This window comes from Aythya ferina (assembly GCF_964211825.1).
Source record: "Aythya ferina genome assembly, chromosome: 11".
Classification (NCBI taxonomy): domain Eukaryota; kingdom Metazoa; phylum Chordata; class Aves; order Anseriformes; family Anatidae; genus Aythya; species Aythya ferina.
Genome location: NC_140307.1, coordinates 1795183 through 1818970, shown reverse-complemented (window position 1 = coordinate 1818970; position 23788 = coordinate 1795183). Strand labels below are relative to the sequence as shown.

At 37.2% G+C, this 23788-nt stretch overlaps 1 protein-coding gene across 7 annotated transcripts in view; it reads left to right on the top strand.

Moving 5' to 3' along the window:
- IQCH (IQ motif containing H) overlaps positions 1 to 23788 on the top strand; it is a 65013-nt gene that overhangs the window by 17856 nt on the left and 23369 nt on the right. For 6 of the 7 annotated variants that reach the window (XM_084532820.1, XM_084532822.1, XM_084532825.1 and 3 more), the window contains 7 exons: positions 198 to 412; positions 1645 to 2172; positions 2803 to 2869; positions 7445 to 7528; positions 9850 to 10025; positions 13268 to 13540; positions 15424 to 15615. In XM_084532820.1, coding sequence (XP_084388946.1) covers positions 198 to 412; positions 1645 to 2172; positions 2803 to 2869; positions 7445 to 7528; positions 9850 to 10025; positions 13268 to 13540; positions 15424 to 15615 — 1535 coding nt within the window. The remainder of the gene's footprint in view (positions 1 to 197; positions 413 to 1644; positions 2173 to 2802; positions 2870 to 7444; positions 7529 to 9849; positions 10026 to 13267; positions 13541 to 15423; positions 15616 to 23788) is intronic. The other variant, XM_084532821.1, reaches the window with a different exon arrangement.

Here is a 23788-nt window from a genome sequence, read left to right as displayed (position 1 = left end):
CTTGGTTAGGCTTAAGGTCAATCAGTGACATTTCTACATGGGTTTTGGTGATATGTCCTGAAAATTGTAACCTGCTTGGACATGAGAGCAAACTTGAACATGCCAGTACCTACTAGTATATGGTGGAATATCACTGTGATGCTGTTGTTGCACTCGTTTAGCAATGAAACTTGTATTTATTTATTTGTTTGGTACAGGAGAAATTAGTACTAGGGTGGACCCTGAGAATACAGACACCTTCACCTTTCCAAACTCAAAGGAAACAATTGATGGCCCAGATTCCTCTAGCCAAGGTAATACAGCACGACCTCTATCCAGCAGCTCCATGGTTTCAGCAAGAAAATCAAAGCCAGTGTGGACATATCCAGCTCAACAGATGAAGTCTGAGTTGCAGACTCCCTTTCAGACACAGGTATTTAGATGGTGAGGATAATGAAAGTTTCATCCATGTTTTTAATACTGTCTTCAGCAGAGTTGTTTTAGGAACTGACTGTGAATTAATGAATTGGTACAGGAGGGTTTGAATCAAAGCCAGTAAATAGCAAATGTTGAAGTAAGTCAGAAATACTTCCTATATTGCCATTTTCTACTTTCTCAAATGTATCTACCTTTTCACTGAAATTTAGAAAATCCATCTAGAAAGGATCTTATGAGGTTACCTAGACCTCCAGGCAGAATTACCTATACTTGTAATAATGTGGACAGATGTTTTTCTAACCTGTTCTGAAAACTTCCGGTGATAGCGGCTCCGCAGTCTCCCTAGGCCATCTGTTCCAGTGCTTAACTATCTTTACTGTTATAAAAGAGTTTTTTTAATGTCTCATCTAAATCTCCCTCATTGCAGTTAAGCAAATGTAGTGTTTCCCCTTAGATTTACAGAAAACTATAGGGGAGTTTGACCTTGACTGATTAATGCTTGATGATTATGCTTGATCCCCATGGAAAAGGGATTTTTATTTTTTTAGGCCTAAATGTCATGTTCCATAGGACGCTGTCTGGAGTGTTGTTTGATCTTCCCAGACTTTTTGACTTGTGTGCTATTGAGATCTTTATTTGCAAATGAACTCAAGAAATTGAAGTCAATGAGTTATTAATGTAAATAAAAATAAGTCTTTAAGAATAATGAATTTAGATTGACAATCTGAGCTAATGGGTTGCTGGTTAAAGTTGCCAGAAAATAGGAAGTTCTGTTAAGATGCAGGAACATTTCTGTTTCAAGTTTTACCTTGGCTGAATTTATAGGTCAGGATGTTACCCATTCTCCTGAGATAAGTGGAGGCAATTTGAGTAGAAGACTGCTGTTGAAATTACTGTTTGATGTGAAGTGCTGTGGAATTTCATTTTTATATTTGATAAATCAGTAGCTCCTTTTTGCAATTAATGTATTTCAATGAAAATGCCCATAATCGTGCATGACCTCTGAGGTTTTTGTGTGGCAATGGTTTTTATGGTAAATAAGAGTTAAACATTGTGGTTATGGTATATAAATCAATATAAGGAGTGTATTTCAGATGCATAAATTCCCACAGTTGAATGGTAACTGGTAATGTAGTGTGCCTTGACCAGTCGTTTACAATCAATAGCAGTTACTCTTAATTTGTGGCTATTCTCTTTCCACGGCCCCCATAAAGGTCTCCATGTCAGTCCTTACAGGATCCATCCTTTGACTGCGATGTTGATGTTTGCCACGGCACCATAGACCAGAAAGCTCCAGGCTTTCTGGCATTCAAGCAACATTATTGTTTGTCCTGGGGGAGCATTGTCTTCTTTTTGGAACACTTGGAGAAGCTTCTCAAGGACTACGCTGTACCGCTGGCTACAATAAGCTGTAAAAAGTTGGTGGAAGTGGCAACAGACTTTGTGCTTAATGAGAATCCCACCAAAGGTGACATACTGTCAGTGATAAAGAATCGATCAACTGTGGAAAAGATCTTAAATCGACCTGGCCAAAGATACAAAGGCCAAGGGGGTACTGAAATGGCTGCTATAAAGATCCAAGCAACATGGAGATGTTACCGGGCCAGAAAAGCCTACGTCCGTTTCAGGCAGCAGCAGTGGGCATCAGGTGTGATTGCCATTTCTTGGCTCTTGCATAACCACATGGCACGTGTGAAAAAGACCCTGAAGGAATCACGTCAGAGACACCTGGAGAATTTTTACATCAGGGCCAAGGTGTGCAGTGCTACCAGCTGTTACGGCAGCATTTCTTTTCTAAACATCTCTTGCTTCAGTGATTGCAATAAGCTGTTTCCATTTTTTTCCCCTTTAACCATACACTTGTCCGAGTATCATATTTCATCCTTCATCAGCGATTCAGCCTTTGTGGCTGCAAAATCTGTTGCAGTGTTTCTATTGAAAATGTCCCTTCACTTTGACTTCAGTAGTTCTGTCAGAAAATCAATGTTTTAACTGCATTACCTTAGTTCCCTATATATACCTTGTGGCACTTAATTTGCTGAAAAAAAATCCCTCTCTTGTCTACATTCCTGTCACTACTTTGTCAGAAAGTATTTAAGTTTGCAGACAGCCTCTTAATTAGTGCTCACAATTTCATTTATGTTTGCTTTCTTTTTTTTCATTCATATTCTGTTAATTAAGTGAGCAGCCTCTAATCTTCCCCTGCCAGTAGCTTCATGTAGCCACCTAATTAAATTAATTGGGGAAGATGTTTTAAGTATGTAATTAAATCAATTAATATAATTTATGCCTGGCTTAACTGTACAGTGGAAAAACAGCTGAAGTTTGACTAGATGAATCCACTACAGCTTCCTGTCACTGATCAATGCTCTTCTTGATTTTTAGCATCTGGCAGCCAACTGGAATCGCATCAGGACCTCCAGGAGGACTATTATCCATATCCCATCATTAGGTATAACACTTTTGCCTGCAAATCTATCAGCAACCTCTATTACCCACCACATTATGACTCCTTGATTGAGTTCAAGGAAGGCCCCTTGTTTTATTCAAATTGGTCTCGGCAGGAAAATGTTCTCGACATGATGAGAGTAATAACACAGGGCCTTCGCTCGAAACGGCGTTTAATTTGGGGATTAAGCAAATAAAGTCATTATGTGGGGGCCGCTATTCAGTGGAGAGGTGATTTGCTGTAATTTGCTTTCATCTGTATGAAATGAACTAAAAAGTTGTATTTTTCCCCCTGAAATAACAGATAATGTTTTCAGTCTTCTTTAATGATAGGAAAACATGGGCCTGTGTGTGTTGTTGCTGTTACAGCAATAAGCCAGGATATTGCTTGTACACTGTTTTTAATCAAATGTGCAGTCAAAATGATAAGCTACATTCTCTGAAATTATTTAGTTCTAATTACGAGCAGATGGGATGCTTTATTTGCACCTAGGGCGCCTGAGCAAAAGGAAATGCTGTGTGAACAAGAATAATTAAGAAGTTGAATAGTGTTTTTTGCGCTTAAATAATCTGCAGTTTCATGTTAATTAGCACTAATGTAATTATTTAATTACATTTATGAATTGGGGAGCTTAAAAGCTGTTTTCTGCTAAGCAATGGCAAAGTGTAGGTGTTTAGAAATTACAGAATATGATTTCCTGGGAATTTCTAAAATGCACCAGTAATCTCTTAAAACATGAAATCTTGTCAAAATACTTGTTATTTGATTTATATTTTGTACTTACATAGCAAATTAATTGACCTGAGAGTTTTAGGATTTCGTAAAGTGAATTGGTTAATGCTTGAATTAATGAAGACTGTAAATAAGTTTTAAGCTTGTTTTTGGAGCCCAGGTAGCCTTTAATTTTATGATTCTGCTGACTATATTTAACATAAATATAAATTTGATGAACAACTGTTTTTAATTACACCTCTGTTTTACGTCTCATTTGAATGTTAGGTTAAATCATGCGAGTGGATCCTATTCCAAAGCAGGATCGTTTAAAAATAATTTTTTACATTCCAGTGTTTTGAACTGGGTAAAAATATGAAGGAATGCACTTATATAGGAAAACGCAATTATTAATTAGGTGTGTAAAATCTAAAGTCAGCAGAATTGTTGCACAACAGATGCTTTCAAAAATATGTTAAAAAAAAATAATCTTGGTATAATCAAAACAGGCTAGCCTAAAAAATTAATCAGTATGTCCCTGTTACTGCAAAGGATATGTAACATCCAGAGGAATTCATAAATTTTGAAATTATTTCAACCTCAGAAATAAAACTATAGGAAAAAGCACTTCATTTAGCACTTCACCTGGAGCGCAGGCTGTGATGCTGTAACATGCTTCATACGGCATTCTGCTGTAAATACAGGAATTTGTGTATGTGCGCGTAGGAGGCTGCGGTATTCAAGTGGAACTTCTCCCTTAATGAGGAAAAAAGTAAGCAGTAAAGATAATTTGAATGCAAATGTTTTCTTAGAAAATTAGGAAACCTGTTCAAATAAGGCATGCAAAAAATACGTCATCCAAGGGAGGGATTTGAAGAGGCTGTTTGAAGAAGTTACTCTTGTTTGTTTATGCTAAATTCAATGACACATTTACGATTTTTTTAAATACTTGTGAAATTTTGGGTCCATTACTGAAACACTAGCAACATTTTTGTAGTTTGTTCATTTAATGTTTCCCAATTACGCTTTTCCTCTGCCCTATCTTGTCATTTTTGGTTTCGAAAAGGAACTGCTAAATACCCTTTACCATGATACTGAAAAAATTTTGCTTTCTTTTCTTTATCCTTTTGGAATGTTACAATTCAGAAGGCTGTTTGGGTTGACTTTCAGGAAACTATGCAATTTAAAAAAGTAACATTTGCTTCAGTCTGGGAGGAGTAAATATGCAAAATGACAGCTGATATCAGCAGGTTTTTGGTTTTTGTCTTTTTTTAAGGCCTGAGTCTGGGTAATTCTAAGAATGTCTGAATTATAAAAGCTGGGACAGAGCAGATAAACACCCGGAGTCACTGTTTGACTATATGCCATTAGTGGTTTCTGTCTTCTGCCTTGTAAGCCAAGAGCAGAGCCCTAAACTCTCTACTCACATTTCTTTGACTTCAGCATTTATATCAAGCCCAAATCTGATTTTTCTTCTCGTGCAAATAGAATTCCAATGGATGCAGATAGAGTCACAACTGAATTTCTCGTCAGCCTTCATTTCAAGAACATTTTCAGACTTAAGTCAAGTTTCTGGAAATGATCCAGGAAAAGGAATAGTGAAGGGCTTAAATTATACTACTGTAAGGAAAAAATGTTTCCATTTATTGCCCCAAAACAAAACTCTTGGTTTCTAGTACAGCTGAAAAAAAAGGACATATTTTTCCATGTTTAAAGATTGTTTAGCATTTTTGTCAGCTAGTGTAATGAAAAATGAGTTGGAAGTTTCTAATCAGATTTACTCCCACACTCTAATGGATGAATACACTTCTGCAATATTTGGGATTCAAATACTGCTTCTCTTTCAACTATTTTTAAATGATTGATCAGTCTTTCTACCCAAAGAGTTGAATTTACAATAAATAAAATTTGGCTCCTTGTATAGCCCGCTGTGTATTCATCAAAGCTTTCTCATGTGATCCATGAATCCTTTTTAAAAGCAGTTTCAGCTGAACAGTAGGTGAATAAAAGTTAAGTATTATTTACTAGACCTGTCCCAAGCTCTTGGAGGCACACGGTGGCTGAATCCCAGATAGCTTCTTCTCCTCCTTCCCTTCAGACATCGCCCCATGGTTACTCAAACTATCCCCCTCATCCATGCTGCTCCTTCTGTTTTCAAAGGTGAGTTTGAAAAGTGTTGTGGATTCTTTGCTGAGGGAAGACACTTTGAGACAAGCAAAATTTATTAAGAAAATCACAATTAAGGGGCATTAGGTCATGGTTGAGGTTGAAAGGGGAGGTGAAAGCAGGCCCTTTACCATTATTTCCTACACCCGTTGTTTTAGTACTTCTATAACTCTCCCTATAACTTACCCCTGTATAAATTGGGAGCATTCCACCGAAGTCATTGCACAAACGCTGTCGTAAAACTCATGCAAGGGAGGAAGTCCCTCAGTGTCCTTCCAGCGCCACTAAACTGAGAAATCAAAATTCTTGGTTCTCACCTTGCAAGGTCAACCCTCTTGTAGACCAGCTCTGTCAGTCTGATGCTGTGATGCTCTGACACCTAGTGCAAATGAACAGCCATATCCTCAAGTGCTCTGCCATTGCCAGCTTTTGTCAATATCACTGTTTTCAGACATGATTTGGAATTTAATTTAATCAGATTACAGGTATAGATCAACTAAAGAAGAGGTTCTTTGAATCAAAATAAGAGCTTTTGCTTCTGGCAAGTGCAAATTTATTTGAAATGTTTTGTGCACTTGAGACCAAATGCAGAAGCTCAAAATGTTAGTGACACATGAACCACGAGTACATTACAAAGCAGAAATATTAGCCCAGGCTATGGTTGTACTGGAACATTGGGAATATGAGCACAGTATATGCAATTCATCTGGGCGAATCTGGTGATTTACATTTCTCCATATTTCATTGTTTTGTTTTCCTGTGTGCAAAATGGCAGCATTGGCACATCACCTTAGAATGTTTGTTACTTCTAATAATTGCCCTTGCAGTAAAAAACAGGTGGCTTCACATGAAAGATGCCGTTACCATATTCCAATATGAAAGCAGTGAAATACTTAGCAAATTTTAGTCAAACTAAGTTTTTCATAAATGACTGGTCATGTGCAGATACATTGGAATATTGTAAGGGTCTTGGTAATGAATCTTAAGATTTCATGCCACGTACTGAGTGTTAGGCTGAACTTCCATATTGATTTAATCACAACTTGCAACGAGCAACTCGCATTGTGTGCTTGTGTGTGTTTGTCTATACATACTGATTTATTTAGAATTAACTTAATTTAAAAATTACGGGATTAGAGATTATAGTCACAGTGGTCATGTCATTTGCAGCAGTCTTTTCAAATGCAAGTCTGCAATCAGTTGGAAGTCTGACCTCCAAATAGATTATCCTAGCTCAGACAGGCTGCCACTCATTCATCCTCTGCAACAAAGTGATCAGGTATCACTGAGACATCTTCTTAATGAAGTGTTTTTGTTGCCTTTTATCTGTGTGAAGGACAAAATGTACCGCTCTACCGGGATTCTTGTTTAATGACGGTGTCATTTTTTTTCAGTGTTTAAAAAAAATCCAAACGCATAGAAGATGAGCAAAATACTCAGATGTGGCTACACATTTAAATTATAAAGCTCTGTAGGTCTATAGTGTCTTTATTTAAAATCTCATGACACAAAAACATGACGTTACATCAGTTCATTAGTAAAAATAAACTCATACAGATGATGTAATTTATGCAATATCATGTTTAGGATTTGAAATACTTATATTACAGATTTTTAATATAAAAGTCTGATTTCTTTTAAATATATATCAGGGCTTCTTTGAATACATTTGGGGGGGGGTCATCTTTACTTGTTTTCCAGGATATTCCCAGTGCATTCGTGAACACATTCCTGATTTTGCTCTCCAACAGAATTTACAGATGGGAAGACTGTGTGACATACTGGGTATGTTACGAGCTGTCGGCTGCCTATATCTTGATTGTTATTTGCCCGTACTTGTGAGTAAAAGAGAATGATGGGTGAGGACTTTACTTTTGTATTAGTATTATAGAGAACATATAAGCTCAGAAGCAATTATGCCATTTTCTCCTGTCCAAGTTATTCATAAGAACATCATACTGATTTTTCTGACTCTGTGGTAATGTAAAGCAGCCTCATCCTGTGGCATGCTGAGCACCACAAACGAGCAAAAGTGCTTAGTGTTCTACAAAATTAGGTAGCTAATTCTGCTAGTGTTCATTCAAGCTCGTAGAGAGAGAAGGATATGCTAGAAAGGAACAAGCCCTTATTTAAACCATTTTTTTTTTAATTAGCAAATGAGGTAAGAGGCATGCATTAAAAAGTTTTTCCTAGAATGACAGTCCTCTTTTAAGCAAAGCAATGAAGAATATTATTTGTCAATGACCAACTTCATTGGCTCCCTGGAATGACATATTTTAAATGATTCATATATATTTCAGTATCATTATTATTTTATAAATGCCATTTAGTAAGTTTCTAACAAAAATATATTAGATGCAGAAATTTACAGTTGCCTAAAATAATAATGTAATTGCCTTTATATATTATCTAGACAGTAATACTGTTTTTCCACAGTAGTTTTATTTATTTATTTATTCATTCATTTTGTCTCTGAAATGATACTTAGAAACTTAAAGGTACAAAGTCAACGCGTTATATAGACAATCTTTCTTACTTGAAAATCCATGAACATGAAAGTTGGTTTCACTGTGAAATGTAAAGTAGACCATGAGTAAGATGCAAACTAGTTAATTGTTAACTAAAATATTAACTAGATCAGACGCCTTACCTGTGCCTGGCAGAAGAGCATTGACATTTACCACCTTGGTTTTCTTTTTGTTTACTATACCAGAGGATTTCCTTGCTTGATGTGACTTGCTATTAGTTAATCTGTCTCTGAAGCCCCACTGTGTCCGAAGCAGACTTTACAGGGCAGGGCTAAGAGTAGTAAAATCTGTTGCAGCATTTTATTCACCAAATGCACTTGAGCTCATCAATTTTTGACAGTGCAGTACTTTCAGCATATAGACAACGTGGGGAAGTAGGTTTTTTTGTAGCCAAGCTGGTAAATTTTCAGGCTGATTTTGTAAATCTGCATAAAAGAGTATTGACTAACAGTTCTAGTGAGCTGTTCTTTTAAATATTTTTAAAAGTTATATGGTAATGACCTGCATTATGTAAAGGCTCTACCAGTACTCAGATGTAGGGCTGACTGTCGGATGCTGTACTGCTTTAATGCTTCAGTTGAGACTCTGGCCTTACATTTTTAATGTGTGGTGTTTGCCTGTAGCAGTATGGCAAAACAAAAGTGAATGAGTGGGATCTCTTATTCCTTTATAACGATAGGTTCAGGGTTTCCTTAGTCCAATAGTTTCATTGCTTCTGATTCATTCATGTGTAAGAGCAGTTGTCCCTGGCACTTTCAGGGCTCCTGTTTCTGTGCCTAGTAAAGACAATGAAAGACTTCCTACTGATTTCAGCAGGAGCTGGATAAAAATCTAGGAGTGCTTTTTGGCAGCATACCCTATCAATGTTACAAGGCAATTAGTTCATTAACTCATCTATTAATATTTTAGAAGAGCACAGTGGTTAAAATTTTCTGAAATGGATTATATTACAGACTTTCACTTTCTCACCTCTTAGTGTTAGTGCATACACAGTCTTTCAGCCCAAGTTGTTTTACATGCAGAAAACAGATTTTCACACTGTGGTATTTAACTAGCTAATCTGCACACTCACATGCTCAACAATAGTTATTAATGGTATCCTACCGTGAGCTTTTATTTGGACAGGACAAGAATAGGAGCAGGCCATGCAAAATCCAGGCAGCATATGAAATTGCGATTTCATCAGCTTTCTAAACTTAATAGCTCAGTTTTATAATTTACTGAACTTAATGGGATATATTTTTAAAGCAGTGTACAATTCCCATTGATGTTAATGTGAGTCGCGTAGATAAATCCCCCTGCAAGACTTTCAAAATTCTGCCCCCAATATGTTCTGCAGATTGAATTCTGAAAACTAGCTATTTCTTTGGGTTGCTGACCTGTCTTCAGAGAAATGCTGAAGCACAGAAAAAGCAGTTAAACCACTCAGATTAGGGAATTAAAGATCCGGGTTTTATTTCCAGTGCCTTTTTTTGTAGGGAAGCTGTTTGTTAGCAAATGTTCAGGAATCATCAGATTGCTGTTGTGAATGGAGTCTACCTTTCTCCCAATAATGAGCATTGTGCCCCTTTGTTTTAGATGCCAACGTGGACGTCATCTACATCTGCCCCCTTCATCTGAGTGAGGAGTTACTGCAGTATTACAATAAACTCCTGGGTCTGCAGGCAGCTGTTAGATCTGGGAACCCTGAGGACATGGGTGACCTGCAGGACAGGTTCAAAATTCTCACCCCTGAAGCTATAAACAGCTTCCCTGTGAGTTTGTCTTCTAATTACTACAGCTTGAGGGATGCAGTAAAATTAAATTGGAAATTTTATAACTTGTAACGCTCTGGTACACATCAGTGAAATATTATTGCAAGTTTAAGGGCTTTACTGATTAGACTACTAGTTAGAGCATTGGAAATAAATATCCTGGTTTAGCTTTATAGACTTAGTTCAGATTGTCCTATATTGGCTGTTTGTAGGCCACTGTTCATTCTTACTATATGCTTGGGACTGTGAACTTGATAGATTTATATCTGTAAGCAAATCACAGCAATAAACCATTCTTATTACTCAAACTTTATCTCTGGGTAGCCCAGCATCCAATCATCCATGTGTTGGTAGTGTTTCTTGCAATTAAATCCAACTTAGAACTTTGTAAAGAACAGAACTTAAAACTATTTGGGTTAGATAATATAGAAAAATGATTTCCAAACCTGCCAAGTCATTTTTAAATCCACGTGCTGGGACATCATCTAAAATGAGACCTTAACTATTATATGCTACATACAGTGCTTCTGATAACACTGCAATGCAGCGAAGCTCTTTTACAGTGAAAAACAATTTTATATTGTAAATATTAAGTTCACAGTATCTTAGCTAAGATTTGATTTGTGTAAAAGTTTGTGATACATGCATATCTCTAGTGTCTGTATTTGAAGCCCCCACTCTTGGAATATTTCTGCTGAAATTTTCCAAACAAAGCTTCTTTACCAGGTGAAGAGCAAACAACCCTGTGAAAATTGCTGCTGCTGCTATGATTTACTGGGAAATGTTTGTATGCTTTGATATAGGGAGATAATTTTAGTTGCAAGGGCTGCATGGTTCTTTCGTGGATATAGACTGTGCCCCCTACCCAGATTCAGAATGCTGAGAAGTATGCTAGTGCCATCAATAAGAATGGGAAATTGCAATATGTGTGGAATAATCTGTACTTGTAACTGAATCTAGTCACCCGCTGGCCTGAGTGATCACGAATTTAGCTGTCATTCTGTCTGTGTAAGGGTAATTTTACAGGTTCTTTTGGGGCATCTTTCTTCTGGATTACTCTATAAAACCTTTTGCTGTACCAGTGTATCTGAAATTACTCCTGAAGTATGAACATCTGGCTTGAAGGCCACCTTAGCAGACTACTTTGAGCAATTCCAGAAGCACAGGTCAACCTTAACCAGCTTGCTAGTTGCTTTGGTGGAATGGGATGGAAGGAAAATCTATGGAAAAGAAAACCAGACACAGAGAGCCCTGCACCACTTCTTGGTGTCTGCAGAGAGGAGACAGAGAATGTGAGGAAGAGGTGTCCATGTACCTGTGCCCTTTACTCTCTAGTTATGAGAATGATCTCGTGTGACTCTGTGCAGCCAGGTGCAACGTTACACTCTGCTGCTCCTCAACTAGCAGCAAATTCAAAGTGGGGTAGTGGTAGCTTTGCTCATTGTGGAGAAGTTGATGCCAAGTTCAGCTTCTCTGATCTTGGGAAGTTTAAAAAAAAATCGACAGGCTTAAGAAGCAAGAACTACACTTTGGCTAATCCATCAACCATTATTCCACTGTGTTGTGCTGGAATTCTGGGGATTCCTCAGTCCTTCTGCTTTTACCTGCTTTTGCTCACACTACCATATATCATGGCGGCCATACCACTCTCAAAGCAGGAATGAACTAGCTTTTACAGCCTGTTTCTTGCACTCCTTAATTAACTGTAAAATCTATTATTGAGAGACACAAAACAAATCTTGTCCCCATGGCCCCAGGGAGTAAGTGACCGGGGCTGGAAATTGATCCTGTTCTTGACGTGGCAGAACTCTGCCATGAGACCAACAGAATGGGCCATCTCTGTGCTTTTGTACCAGTGCTCAAGAGAAAAGAAACAACCAAATCAGAACATTAAGAGTCTCTGTTTTAAAACTGACAGAAGGAAAAAAAAAAAAAAAAAAGAAAAAAAAAACCAGCAAAATGTGTTTGTTCTGTTTGCCCTTTTACTTGTGTGACTCCCTTTTTCCTACTAGAGGCTTGAAAATTGTCTCATTTCTCTGACCTGGAGACACATCTCCCTTCTGCTTTCAGTACGTCTGGCTCCTTTACAGGGAGAGTTGGGCACTTTGGGGAGTGATGTGTTTGGTACAAGAAAGCATTAAGCAAGTGACAAAAGGGATTCCTTCTGTCCATTTCTGGGGGCTCCTCCATCATCCCCATCCAAGGAGTTGGAATTAGGATTTATACTTCAGTCCATGTGAAGGAGCATCCAGAAATTTGAAGGAAAATATGCTGTGTTCCTCAGTCCTGCATATCCCTAAGAAAATCTAGCATTTCTACTACCCTGTAAAGGAATACTTGGGCCTCAATTAGATAAAATCTCAATGTAAAGAAGTTTTCCTTGTTTATGGCAATCTTTTGCAATGGACGTCTATTGTACTGTCCCATCCATCTCAACGTCAGTGCACCTCTATACCTTTGTAAAGATAATTGGGTTGTCTGCAAACGACACACAGGATATGTTGCAGCAAATACTTGTGAGGTTTCACTTGCCACGACTGATATTCTTAGGTTAAATTTAAGGCTGTCACAGGCAACTTGTTCAGCAATAGAGATTTTCTTTTTTAGAAGAAATGAAAAATTCCTTACAAAAAGTTGAAAACGTACTGTAAAAAAATAATAATTTTAAAAATACTATTCTTACCTTGAGTACTCTGCAGTTGCGTTTACAGTAGCTATCAGAACTACTGTATAATGGAAATGTATATCCCCAGTAATTTAATGTGATCAGTGAAAGCTTTTGTAAATCAAAGTGTTTTATTCTCAGAAAATCGCTTAAAATACTGCTGAACTGTATGGTGAAATACATTCTCTGCTATAGGGGTTTTTCTTCATTTTTGTATTGATTTTTAGGTGCTTTAGAGTTAAACCATGCCAGAAGTGTTGCTGAGATGAATCACTATTATCCAAAGGCCACCAGCCTCTCTGCCGACTGACAGAAGGATAATTCCGTATGGATCAAATAAATACAGATGTGTAGTAATTAGTTCTATTCCCAGTGAGCCCATTTCCAACACACTAAAGATGTGCACGATTATGGAGCCTCACCCCAACAGCTTTTATCAATTTAAACTGCTAAGCTACAGGATAGGTCATAACCCAGCCTGCTATTAATAATGTATTTATTGTGTGCAACATTATAAATTAGGTTCATGGAATAGAAAAGAACACCTTTTAACAAGAATAATGTTATCTTTATACAGAAGCATCACATGTGCCTAGCCACTCAGCTGAAGTACAGTCCCAAGACAATCAAAAGAATAAAAATCCTTATCCAGAGCAGAGATGCCTACATTATTGGAGGGGTTCCCCACAAAGATGATTTAGCAGTGGCTGACATGTTAAATGTGCCTATATTAGGCTCAGTGCCAGAAGTGGCTCATCTCTATAGTACCAAGTCTGGAAGTAAACGAATTTTTGCCAGTGCTTGTGTGCCAACCCCTCCTGGAGAATCTGACATCTACAACAACGAGCAGGTAAGGAGGATGTGCTCTGGGATGTGTCAACATGCAGGTGCCTGTTTTCACCTGATAGGATGCAAACTTTGTAGAATTGCAGTGGCTGTATTGATTAGACCCTAACTAGGTTTGATTAAATCGTGGGTGAGGTTGGGCTCTTTTTCAGCTGAATTTCACCAATTAAATGCAATTCGTATCCCAGTCAGCAAGCAATACGATTGTTCTCATATTCTTCACATACAATCTTGAGAATATATAAGCCCTTTTGGATCAGTTATTTCAAACAGCTTGTGTTGCTGCTCCATGGATGAAGCCATGGCCTTAATGATATTAATAGGAGTTTTACCAGTGACTGAAAATAGAACAGGGATTTCTGGGAAGCAAAGTATTTGGTAAAGGGGAAACTTCTTCCACTTAGGAAGCCAGCCATACAATTTGAGGTTCACTGAGCATATCTACAGCTGAGGTTTTACCTTGTCTCTGGCTTATCATTGCTAAATTTGATGATCTTATCAGCATGACATGACAAAATATTGCTAAACTAAAATTACAAGGCACGTGACTTTTCTGTAGTGTATTCATTTGACACGTTTATTTTGCATTCTGTGCCTCAGTATTTCATTCTAAAAGCTGAGTTTGCAATATGTTGTTGTATGTCTAAATACAATCTGTACTGATTTTTATTGTATTTTTATGGAGGTAATCTGCCATTGTTCATAGGTATTCTTTCTTAGATTTTTCACATTGCTTTTCTTTTTATTAATCACCTTTAACAGTGAAAACAAGCTAAGCTACACAAATACATTGCAACTTCTATAGCAGATGAAATAAATATGTGATCAATGATCTGTAAAACCACTGTTTGATTTATTGTTAAATAACTAACTTACGTGAATCTAATACTTTTGATTCATTCTACAGTGTTATGGAAGTTCTACTTCTGCTGTTTGCGTGTATGAAATATTGACATTTTAGGTTAAATAATCAAAGCAAGGTGACACTATGTTAAAGCACAATTCAATTTTCACTTAAAGATAGCACATAATTCTTTATGATTGCTACAGTCCTTACAGTATTATTGATCCTTTTCATTACTGTAGGGGAGTCATCAAGAAAAACACATTTATGGGATTCTCAAAAGCCACAAATAATAGCATCTGAAACACACATGTAATTGTATTTGAGGTCAGTGGAAAAAATAAGGAAAAAAACTCCCCAAAATTGTTATATAAAAATACTTTCTAGCTAATGCAAAAAGATCTGATAATATTATTACTGGGTTCAAAGGCATCTGCAGTTTCTACGAAGCTAATTGCACCCTACACCAGCTGGGCAAAAGGCATTTGAAGCCCATTTAAATCTGTGTACATATACAAATAAATAATTAGCATTTTTATAAAGCCTGCCTAGTAGCTCCTTCGTATATTTATAACCGTATAATGTACTCTCCAGTAGGAAAATTCCACAGATGTTTGGCTGGTGTTAGAATCTGGCACAACTGTTTCTCAGATTTTGCAAATAGGGTAGTCCATCCCACGTTATTCCCTGTCAAAAACATCTATTTAGCTGTACTGATGATCCAAAACCGAAGTTTCTGGTGTGACAAAAAAGCCTGAACAAACAAGATTCTGTTTTCTTTTTTTGTAGGAAACAGAATGTTGCTGTTTGGTAGTCCGCCCAAGTGGACTCAAGTACCAGATGAAGACCATAAATTCTTCACCAAAAAATGTTCAGGGTTGCTTTCACTAAGTGTCCAAGATAACTGTAAAAAGACAAGTATCTCTAAGAAACAGAAACCATAATTAGATTTCAAGTCCAAACATTTGAGAAAGGGGAGTGTAAATCAAGGAACAATTTGATATTGTCATGGTACCAAATATCTTTGTCTCCTTGCTCCACAGATGATCAGTATTCTCAGTCAGCTGATCGTTGACAACATGGAAGTGCGGCGCTGGTTGTTCAAAGTGAATGATGAATCTGGAGGAAGTGGCACTGCCTACTGTGATATTATCCTGCATTTGAAATGCTACCCCTGGGTTCTGAAGGAACGGCAGAAACACAGCCCTGAGATATGGAGTAAGAAGTGGGCACATGTAAGTAATAAAGGAGCAGGGTATCTTGTCTGCTGGCCTGGCTCCTTCCTACTCTGCTGGGGTTGTTCCTCACAGCAAGTCTATTCTCTAAGCTTTTGTTTGAAGACATAGATAAGCATTGGTGTTACAGAGTCCAGAGCAGCTTGTACAAAGTAGTAGGTAACAGTAATTCAAATTAAAAAAAAATAAATATCCCAAAGTGTGAGCAAATGTCTGATATCCAACTGTGGAATGATTTGGGCACAGAACATTTAATTACATAGTGGTTTTTATCCAAAGTGAGAGCACGTAGGAATGAGTCTATCAGTGGTAGATCGTTACAGCTATGTAGAAACATTGGAATTACTGCAACAAAACTGTTGGATTAATATAGTGAACAATGCTGATCAATTTGAAACCACATACAAACTATTTACTTTTTAAGCTGGCTTCCTAAGGATTATTTTTTCTTTATATTTTTCTTCACTAACAACTTTTAAGCCTGTTAGGGATTTTCATCTGTAGAAGACAGAACACGGAGTATCAGAGATCATTAGACTCCTGCATGTTTCATTACAGTGGGTGTTTAGGTAAGGACAGAGAGACATCCTATAAATATTTAACTGAGGGAAACAATATAGCATGAACTCTTGCACTAGTGGATTCATAAGAATCCGTATGCTTGAGAGAGATTGTAAGATGATACATCTCAACTGCAAAAAAATCCATCTGAAACTAGAGTTCGTTAGTTCTGGTATTTGGAGAACTATTTGTTCTTTAAATATTCATTGGTATTTAAATGTGTTAATTTCAATAAGCATTTAATATTTCTGTATATGGTGCCATATTCATTCCTAATGCAATGGTTTTAAAGCCAGAAGGAATGTATCCAGAAAGAATTGCTTAATTTCCATAAACTTCTCATTATAGCTCTCTTGATTTTTTTTTTTTTGGTTTAATTCAATCAAAACTGTTTTGGAATTTTTTCTTTGATTGAATTATATTGTATATTAAAATTTCAAATTGGGCTGATTACAGTTCTGTTCCATTTGACAACTACAAAATAATTCTGCGTTATGAAATGGAGCTTATCGTATAAAACTGAAGCACTAATTTCTCCAATCTGCTGAGGATCCCTAACTGTGTACAAGTCAACCAGTACAAAGCAGAGCATTGCAGAGCTGCCCCAGTGGCAGCATTGTCTGGCCACTGAGCTTTCTGGGACATGAAGCTAGCAGAACGTACCTAGATCCTGCTCCAACCTCAGAGCTGAGGGCAGAAGACATGGTAAAATGCAGTTTCACCAGGTCTAGTTTTTTGCTGGTATAAATTCCCTATACAGGTGTTATTACCTAGAGTTAGCGCTCCCGTTTCTGTGCCTTTTTAATTATTCCATGGCTAAGTGACTCTGAATGAAGGGACATAGTGATAACTAGCTTTCTGTTTTCCCTTTCATACTGTGTTTATGTTAGGCTTTGATGTAGCCAGGAACCAATCCTTTAGAAGCCCTCAAACACAATCATTTATTGGAAGTTGGAAAATATATATGGAATGATGCATTTGATCTAATTTCCCAGAGTCAGCAGGAAAGCTTCCATAAATCCAGACCAATATTAAAGTGAAACTTGCTGCTATTTCGAATGTCTTGTTTGAATATGTGTGTTCAAATTTTTCTGCCTTCTGAGTTTAGCCCCCTTTTGTAAAACGGGAGACCTTTTTTATATGTAATGAATTGCAGTTTCCACTGAGTATTACCATTGAGAGCAGAGGATTAAAATCATCCTTTGTTAAGGAATACCATTGTAATGATACACATTTAAACATCAAAGCATTAGTTTATGAGCACAGGCATGCTTTAATGTCCTATTACAGTATGTAGACCTGTTTCTTTCGATAATGAAGACATTGTGTCATCGGCATAGGCTGCCACATACAAAACATATGCTGGCAGGTTATTAAAAAATTCAGCTTCTTGATGAAAGACTATCCTGCAGGCTAAGAGTACAGTGAAAAGACTCCATTCTGGTGGAATTATTAGAAATGAGAATATGACTGTAAGCACTAAATTATGTTAATACTTACAAATAGCATCATTTGCATAGCAGTTTAAGACACGATACCCAGATTTTCCTCATTGGTATTTAGTAGACAAGAGATTAAAAATAATGTAGTTCTTGAGTTTGAATTGTGTAAAAATCTATTCCATCTAAAAATGAGACTGATTTTAGGTTCCTCATTTCAAAAATAGCATTGGGCAAACAAAAATGCAGGACAAGATTATTGATGTATTTTGCCTTGTTAACTTAATGCAGCATCTGAGTTATCTGAACAATTATTTCGCAACTCGTAAGGGATAGAATTTACAAACTCTGCTGAATGCCTCTGCAAGGCCTTCATCCTACTGTGCACTGCTTAAGTCTGCCAGTTTATAAAAAATTTCAACCTGAGGCCCAGATTCTAATGATATTCAATATCAAGCGAACTGCTGTCACCATAAACGCTCATTTTGCAGTTTGAGGCCGTTTGTAAAGACATTTGTTTTCGTATTGTTACCTGAGCATCTACTTGTGGCTGTGGTCAGAGGTAAAATTTGTGGCTAAGCAGACCTTATTCAGCCCTGCTTTATGTGAGCTGGAGGAACGATGCCCAGGTGCCCACTTGGAATTTAAGCAGTAAAGAACAGCGGAGAAGCAGTCTACCACATATGTTATTTGGGGTTATTTTGTTTGTTTTGGAATAGAGACAAGGCTGGCAAAACCTGCAGTGCCTCTTGGTCTTCGACTTGAACTCACAACACTCGCAGTCCTCTTGCCTGTTAGAGGAAGGATAATGTTGCCTTCCTGTTAGTGTTGCCTTTTTTTGTTCTTCTAGCAGCCCTCACATAAAATAATACAGGACTGTGCAGAGATCCCACCGTGTTGTGTAACTATACATGTGTAAATAGTAGCTAAATCATGAGGTAAGATTAATAGTCAAATTAATTTCAGAATTAACTTTTATTACACTGCAACTCTTAATTAACCACCAGGACCAGCAACATGTGGCAAGTTTACAAAGCAGCAAGGCTAAGATAAGAAGATCAGGCTGAAAACAAAAGGAGGGATATGTGGGGATAAAGAGGAAAAGAGCCAAAATACAAGAAGAGAACAAGACACAGAAAAAGAAGCAACAAATATTCTCTTGAATAAGCTATTATAATTGGCCGTGGCTACACAGCCGTTTCAAAACTCTTCATTAAATGCCTGTTGTAGAAGAAGAAAAGCTATTTAATGTGCTTGGGCAGCCTACTGTTTTAAATGTTAGAGAGTTTGAATCTCGTTGTCTCCACTTGTGTCGCAGTATTTTGTCATGGTTTCTTTTCTTTATAGACCGTATCTTGGTTAATTCACTAAAATGTGTAATAGGAAATCAAAATCTTTTCAAAAGGTGATAAATCCAGAAAACCCAACTTTCAGTCTGAGTTGCATGAAGCAATATTCAGATGCTGGTTTCAGGATTGTGCATTGATTGCTTTTGGAAAATTGCAATTTCAAAGGCCAAGATGAAGTACTGGCTGTTCCTTTATATTTAAGTGGCTTTGGTCAATGTTCAAAAGCCCTGTAATAAGTAATTAGATGAACTTCGTGATTGCTTGAAAATCAAGAATAGTGGTGAGGAGGTTTTTAACTGGTTGAATGAGTTGCATTCACTATAACAAACCTGAAGCTTACATGTATGTACCATATCCTGTTGCTTTGCTGAAGTAGGAATTCAGAGTAAAGAGCATTCTTATAAATAGATAAAATAAAATCATCCGTAGTCCTGTCAAAGAAATGTAGAAATGTGGTATTGCCAGCACACTGATATGTCTGTCTGAATCATACATCTTCCCAACACTTTTTTTTTTTTCCCTTTCTGTTACCCATCCTCATTTTCACTGTTCTGATCACCTTTTGTAACACTGCCAACTGTGTTCTGGGCTACACAAATATTGGTGGAACTGGGATGAAGTGCAAGCAATTGAATTGCTCTTGGTGTAACACCTAAAGTCTGCTGAGTGGGGTCGTAGGCAAGTACTCTGTGCTGCTGCTGTTATTTATTGTACACACGCAATTGCAGGTGTGCTAATTTTTTCAACCTGAAGAGGGCCAGAAACTCTGCCAGATACACAGAAGATCCATTTACAGAATTTTGACAGGCTTTTAAAATTTCTTCTGTCCAATATGATATTTAATAGGGAAAGGGAAAGAGCTCAAAGACTTAAAGAAGAACTTGATTGCCAGTAAAGCAATACAGTTGCAGGTTGTCTCCTAGTATGGGCAGCGCTCTGTGAACATATATCTAAATAGTTTAAATAGTCACTGTATCTGCAAACACTCAGCAGTGCTCTAACTCAGTTTATTAATATATCTATGTAGCTGCCTTAGCGATGTTTCAGGTGATTGTTAAATCCTAACTAAAGCATGATAATTGTATTCCTTGGTTAAATTAAAGCCGTGATATCCATTCCTAAGACCTGGAATAATCAGATATGCAAGCTGTTGGTGTGTATGTCCTATTGATTTAATATGCTTCTAATCAGTACATAAAGCTATAGGCCTGCAGTGTTAATTTTTCATATGCTTACAAAGTACCCTTTGATTTTCTGTCACGCGTTAATTACAGCGTTTTGCCATTAAATAGGAAGCTTTGTGTAAACTAATTACTAGGTAATCATTGTCTACCGCAAGCGTGCTGTTTGTACCTTTTATTTTATTCTAAAAATGCACAGATCTCGCAGTCTGGAACCACTATACCTTCCAGCCATTAGCTCTCACTAATTCATAGCATTATTGTGTTAAGATTGTAGGAGTTGTAATTGTTGTGGTATCAGTGCTGTTAATTACCGGAGTAAACAGTTGAAATGGTGCCAAGGTCTATTGTACAAGGCAGAGGAAAGGAGGTTTAAATGTTACTTCCACCATCTGGGGACTGGAGTAGAGGCAAATGCTAGAAAACAGCAGTGAGGCAATATCAGAACTTCAGCTCCAGGGTTTGAGGCCATATGGATCCAGAATATTTTGAATCAATTGAATTTAACTGCCAGTTTTTAGCAATAACAGTGTGGAAGGAGAGGATAAAGCAAGAGCACTAAAGAAATCTGAAATCCGTTAATGTTATCACATGCAATAAAATGCCTGCTTGGATTATTTTAAAAATGTTTATTTTGCTAAAATCCAAAAAAAAAGGAACACACAGGCAACTCTAAGAATAAAAGAAGTTTAACTGTGTGCTGTTTGTGAAATGCAGCACGGGTTTTGTCTGACAATTCCTTTAGTGTTACAGCTCAGCAATTTAGATAAAATTCCTGGCAAGTGACTGTGCATTATCTATACGGTGTCTCTTTTCTTTTTGGAATCGCATTATTTGGAATTCATTATAAGCCTTTCTTTAGTGAAACAAGCCAGAAATGGGGGGGTTGGGGATAGATGACACGACTGAACAAAATTTATAGAGTTTGAAATATAGATAAACAATCCAGTTAGGAAAATCTGAGAGTATCTGAATTGATTGTGCATTTGCAGATATTAATTAAAATTCAGAAAAGACGTGCTCAAATATTACTCATTTCATTTTGTATAAGTATTATCATCCCGAAGTCCTGAACTTACAAATCTTGAAATAAACGTAGGATTTTTTAAATAATTTTTTTTAAAAGACTTTTTAGAAAAGTATGAAAGCTGTGTAATGTTTTCCTCATTCTGAAGGTACGCTTGGGGAGCCTTGAAAACAAACCGAAGGCCACAATCTTGCCAAATAGATGCTCTTATGCACAAAATGCCAATGCACATAGAGTAGTTTTTGGAAAAGGAAAGCGAACTCTTTAATGAAATTGTCATCATCCCAAATTAACATACCGTGCATAAACGTGCAGAATTATTTGACAGGCTTGTAGAGCTTTCCAGATCCTCCTCCTGCCTGATTCTTGGTAGCACGGGCTGTAGCGATTTTGTATTTGATTTCCCCACATATATTGTTTTCCGAGATGACATCTACAAAAAGGGATCTCGGCAGCATAGTGCTGCTGCCAGTTTAGGAGTGTTCAAAGGAAATAGAAAGGATCTCTCTTTCTAAACAATCCTGGTTTATTTATCTTTTATTGGTCTGTTAGCAGATGTTGAAGCAGTTCAGGGCACAATGTAAACATGTGCTTTTCAATAGAGGTATGGTAAGTAGCAGAGTATACAATGAAACTGAAGCAATTGGGAGGGGTGTTTTGGACTAGGCCAGTATTTTTTGCTTTGTGTGCGCGTGTATGTAGCTGAATTTAGAATTAAAAGAAGTGCTTGATCTTTATATATTGAAATCCTCAGCGTGCAGAGTGACAGCATGAGCCAGAAGAGAAAACCATGGCCCCATGTGGTGTGAAAAAAGGAACAGCAGTTTAAGTGCTGGAAAGTTGAAAGAGAACTAACCTTCTTGTTCTTGTAGTCAAGGAAAGTGGCTGTTTTGTGCTTTTGTATTGAAGCATAGCATATGTGCCTCAGTTTGACAAAAAGCCTCTTGAGTCAAAGCAACCCTAGTCCTGTGTGCTGATCCAAAGCGAAGGCCGTGATAATGAGGGACGGGCTCTCAGGAAGCAGTGAGTAGATAATACTACATAAGTGGAGAATTCTGTGCACTGTTTTCGCCATTCTACTTAATGCAAGTCGCAGCCACGGTGAATCACTTGCCATACAGCTGAAATGGGCCATTAGCTATCAGGGAAAATTGTCTTTGCTACTTTCAGCAGATGGAGCAAATATTTTACAAAGCAATTTTACATACAAAAAACATTTGTGTTACTTGGTAATGATGGCTGTTTTACATGATGTTACCTTCTATCAGAACATACTTTTCCAGCTCATGGAAGGCAAAATTGGCACTTTTTAATTTTGAAATTTGCAGTTTATTATTAAATGCTTGGGCTCTCAATCAGGTTGCAAACTTTTAAGTAGGTAGGGTAATTAGTGTATCATATCCAAAATCATTTCAATTTTTACAATTCTTTCATATTGTTTGTTCACTGGGGTAGGTTGTGGTTCTGGCCAGCAGATATCTGTCTGAATTTGAAGAAATTGTTGAATCAGTTTGTTTTGCAAAATAAGAAGGAATTAAACTTCTCTGGACTGCAGTCTGAAAGCAGTTACTGGACTCTTCTCTTCTAATATTGCCGTGGTTGCTGATGTTATTGAGAACATAAGAATAAGCTGGGCTGGACCAATTCACATCAAGGCAGCTAGAATAAGTTATCATAGCTCCACTGATCACAATAAAAAGGATATACTGTATAAACAGTGTGAATTGTCATAGTGCCATTGAAGTGGCATAAATTGCCATAGCTTCATTGACTTCAGCAAAGCTATGGCAGTTTGTTTTGCTGGGGATCTGTCTGCTGATTTTGTTCTTCTCTGGCCCAGTCAGCTTTACTTACTTGGAAGTTACTTTCTTCACTCTGTTTGCTTGCGAGGTCTAAATAATTTCCTTTCGATCTGATTTTTAGCTAAAAAGCCCCAGGACTTTCTCATGCATTCTGCTCTGCAGCCTCTTTCTGTCCCCAGGTCTTTCTTCCTATTTCTAACTCTATTTCTTCTTTCTATTTATTTACTTATCTTCTCAACAGGCTTTTCTTTGTTGACTGATCTTTCTCGAGAAGATTTCCTTCAGCATATGCCACATTTGGTCCTATTTTTTGTTGCAACTGCTATTCCAAAAAAAACTTCTAGAATTCAGCATGCAGAAGGGCAAGAAACTATTTTAGATTTAGAGAGAAAATGTGTAATTTTTTAATGCGTATTCAGCATTATAAAAATGTGCAAAACATTTGGACAGCTTTAAAGGTTTCTACGTGACGTAAATAGCATTTAGGCTGCTCATTTTTTACTTGTGCTAAGAAACATCAGCTGAAAGGTTTGAACAAATGCTCCCTGTTTACATTGAGCCTATGATTCTGAATTGTTTTGGGCCACATCAAGAGAGAAAACATTGGTAAGCTCTGCTGGAGATACCGTCCAATTTAAATGAAATTAGCCTACAGAGCACTGATCCTTTTAAAAGGTTTGACTCCATGAGTTGAATGTTGGATCTGGGCTTGAATTTGCCTAGTAAAACTCCCTATAATCAGGATTATTGCCTTTTTAGAGCTTACAGTTGCAAAAAAACTTCAGCTGGAATTCCAGGTGCTGATCCTGAAAAA